The 3,448-nt window shown below is 37.2% G+C and overlaps 1 protein-coding gene across 1 annotated transcript; it reads right to left on the reverse strand.

Annotated features, from left to right (window-relative positions):
* Positions 1-2,348: 2,348 nt before the first annotated feature.
* LOC141620190 (protein FAR1-RELATED SEQUENCE 5-like) lies at positions 2,349-2,921 on the reverse strand. Its single transcript, XM_074437124.1, has one exon. It carries the CDS (start codon positions 2,919-2,921, stop codon positions 2,349-2,351), a length of 573 nt encoding a protein of 190 aa, XP_074293225.1.
* Positions 2,922-3,448: the final 527 nt, after the last annotated feature.

A 3,448-nucleotide genomic window follows, 5' to 3' on the forward strand; every position in this document is an offset into this window, starting at 1 on the left:
CTGTTATTGCACTATTATTCCGCATAACAAGTAGTTTATTCAGTTGTTATTGCAGTATTATTCCACAAAAGGACTAGTTTATTCTGCTGTTATTCCACTGTTAGTCCAAAGCATTATTTTGTTAAAACTATTCATTTTTATCCAAGTGTAAATTTAGTCAAGTGTAAAAGCAAAGTGGTTTAGACTCGCTTTTTATTCCATGTTATTCTACCATTATTCTCATTGTTATTGCAGTATTTATTCTGCATAATTAGCAGTTATTATGCTGTTATTGCACTATTATTCTGGCAAAGACTTATGTTATTCCAACATTACTTAAACATAGTAGTAAATAGTAGTTAAAGATAATAATTACATAATAAAGATTAACGATCTAAAATATGAAAGCCATTTTTTAAAAAGCAATAAATATTTTAAACATATTTAAAAGCAGCAGCCCTGGACCATCATCGTTAGATTTTTATATCTTTATTCTATTCTCTGACGCCTGCTTGCCGGTCCTTGACAATGCTCTCAACTTCCACCGACTCATCCTCAAAAGGGTTTTTGTATGCTTCCATAAGTTCCATGGCTTTCAGAACTGGTGTCCAATCGCGAGAGATTGAAATATCGTTTTGATGTAATACTTCCTCGAGCATTCACAAAGCAATGAATTGATTGTCCATGTCGCTTCTCGTGTAGTTCCTATTTTTCTTTTCCTTCAATTGTCTACGCATACGTTCATTTTGAAGTTCAGCAACCTTCAACTGTGCCTTAACATTGTCGACCTCTCTTATTAAGGCCTCTTCACGGTTTTCTGCTGCCTCTAAATTTGTCCTTGTGTCGATCAACTCTATCGTGAGGACTCTATCGTCCGTTTCGCTTCATCGATTTCCTCCCTTATCGGGGACCTTCGGCTATCGTCAGTTACGTCACTCATCCTGCAGCATTGGAAGTATGAAACTTTTTGCATTATAAAAAGATGTTTAAAATATTTCAACCAAATTAAAAGCAAACCAAAGCAGAAGAAAGAGAATTACCTTTTCTGCAGCATAGAGTATAGTGTTGACAGATAAGAAAAATAAACATCAAAGAAAAATAAAGAATAGAAAGATAAGAAATTACCTTTTTGCAGAGGAGATAAAGTTATTTTTTGGAATGGAGTTTTTCAGTGTTTGTGTTTGTTTTTTTACTCGAAATAGCAGTATTTATAGGGGCTTGGGGAATAGAAACAGTTTTTCTGTAATAAAGTATAGAAAGATAAGAAATTACCTTTTGCAGAGGAGATGCAGAGTTTTTCCTAGAATACAAACAGTTTTTCTGTACTTATTTAGTGTGTGTGTGTGTGTGTTTTTTTTTTTTAAAACCACGCAATAGCAGTATTTATAGGGGCTTGGGGAATACAAACAGTTTTCTTGTAATTATAGTAGATTAGGTTAGGTAACTGTTTTTAATAAAAACTGAAAAGTGGAACTGCTTTTTATAAATATTACTAATCTGTTATTATTCAACTATTATTGTAGTGTGTAATTGTAGTTTTTTTTTTGTGGGTGGTTTGTGAAAAAACAGTCAGATAATATTAACAAAAAAAATTAAAGTAACTAGTATTAATTCTCATATAATGTATGTCTCACTTTATTATCTAGAAGAAACATTTTAGGTTAAAATGTAATTCAAACAATGAGAAATAGTAAAAGTCTTTGACATTTTTAGGCGAGGTCTTCATCGTAGCCGTTGTCTTTTGCGTCTCTTTTGTCTTTGTTAGTTCATGCATCTGATTCATATTCCTGCAATGTTTGCTTAGTATTTAGCGACTACATTAATAGCGAGAATAGCGGTAGAATAACATTAATAGCGGTAGAATAACAATTAGAGCAAATTTAGCACTACTCTGCTTTGTTATTGCGAACACTATCCATTTCCACAAAGAATATCCATTTTCTATTCAAAAATAACAACACATTAATAGCAGAATAGCAATAGAATAACACAAACGACAGCGAGAATAGCGAGTAACAGGAATAATAGGGGGGAATAAAAGTAGAATAAGAGGATAACATTAGAATAATAGGAGAGTAATAGTTCAGATTCATACCTCTTCAGTTTTTGATTCTTCTTCATCATTGTCATCAGAAGGGGGACTTTCAGCAAATGGAAGGTTACAAGTTCTACTGTTGTGGTTCACCCACTTCTTGCAGTTACCGCATCTTCGCTTCCTCTTTTGTGGCTTGCTCTTGGCCTTTTCTTTCGACGACCTTAATCTTTTACCACTGCCCTTATTCTTGGCCTTGTTTGGCGGTCGAAGGTCAATATCATTTGAAGCTGTGATGCCGAAAAGAGCCTCGATTTCCTGGTTTTTAGTTTTCGGTTCAATTGGTCCTGTGATGTTCTCCCGAACCGTGTCGGGTTTTTTCTGCAGATTGCTTCATCTGTTTAACCGTAGCATAACTGTCCATCACCCCGACAGTTGCATAAATCTCAGACCAAACCTTTGACATCTCAGCTTTCTTGATGTCAGCTTCATCAATGTCTTCTATAACCTTTACATTTTCATCTCGGACAATTGGCCTGTAGGATTTCTTTGTCCATCGAGCAAGGACATAAGGCTCAAGTATCCTGTGCACCTTCCTACCATTCCACACCCACAGTATATGCCGACAGACAATGCCATGCCTCTCAAACAGCTTACATGCACATTTGCTCTCCTTAGTTTTGGTGTTAAATTCAACTTGGAAGCTTCTGTGTTTCAGTCCATCACGAACGTCATGGTACTCCACTGCCCCTACTGTTGTCAATCCCCCGACCCCCATGCTACATATCGCATGTTTGACTTCATTCTGAAAGTCCGCAAAGATAGGATGTGTGTAGACAAGGGAGGCATGCATCTCTACCTTCATCGGCCCTACTTTCTCGAGCATACTATGCTCATTGGCATTATCCATCCTCCTTTATGTATGCCTTTGCTGCTCTATTGCGGAATTGTACCTCATCCAGAACTCGACAAGGGTTCCAAAGTGGCTTTCAAACCGCTTGAAGTAGCTGTTTGAACTTTCGGATCTCTGGGTTGTTCGCAACAAATAACCTAGAGGCAGATCCCGAAAGTATGCGGGTATCCACTTTTGTCTGATTGCAAAGACATACTTCAACCACCGGTTGCTTTGCATACCATGTGCCTCAATACAGTTTTCCAGTTCTGTTCAAATTCGTCTGGTTCGAGGTCGACATCCCACACAACGGCATTTATGTCGGTCATAAATTCCGTATCATTGCAGATTGCCCTTCCCACTTTCTCAGGCATTTTCTGCATGATGTGCCACATGCAGTACTTGTGCACAGACTGATTGAAGACATTTGGGCAAGCCTTTTTAATTCGAGGGCACTGGTCTGTAATTACACATTGAGGTTGCTGCTGCCCCATTGCTTCGAGAATTTTTTTAAAAATCCACTCAAATGAATGCTGACTCTCGAA

This window comes from Silene latifolia, chromosome X, assembly GCF_048544455.1.
Source record: "Silene latifolia isolate original U9 population chromosome X, ASM4854445v1, whole genome shotgun sequence".
NCBI classification, from domain to species: Eukaryota; Viridiplantae; Streptophyta; class Magnoliopsida; order Caryophyllales; family Caryophyllaceae; genus Silene; species Silene latifolia.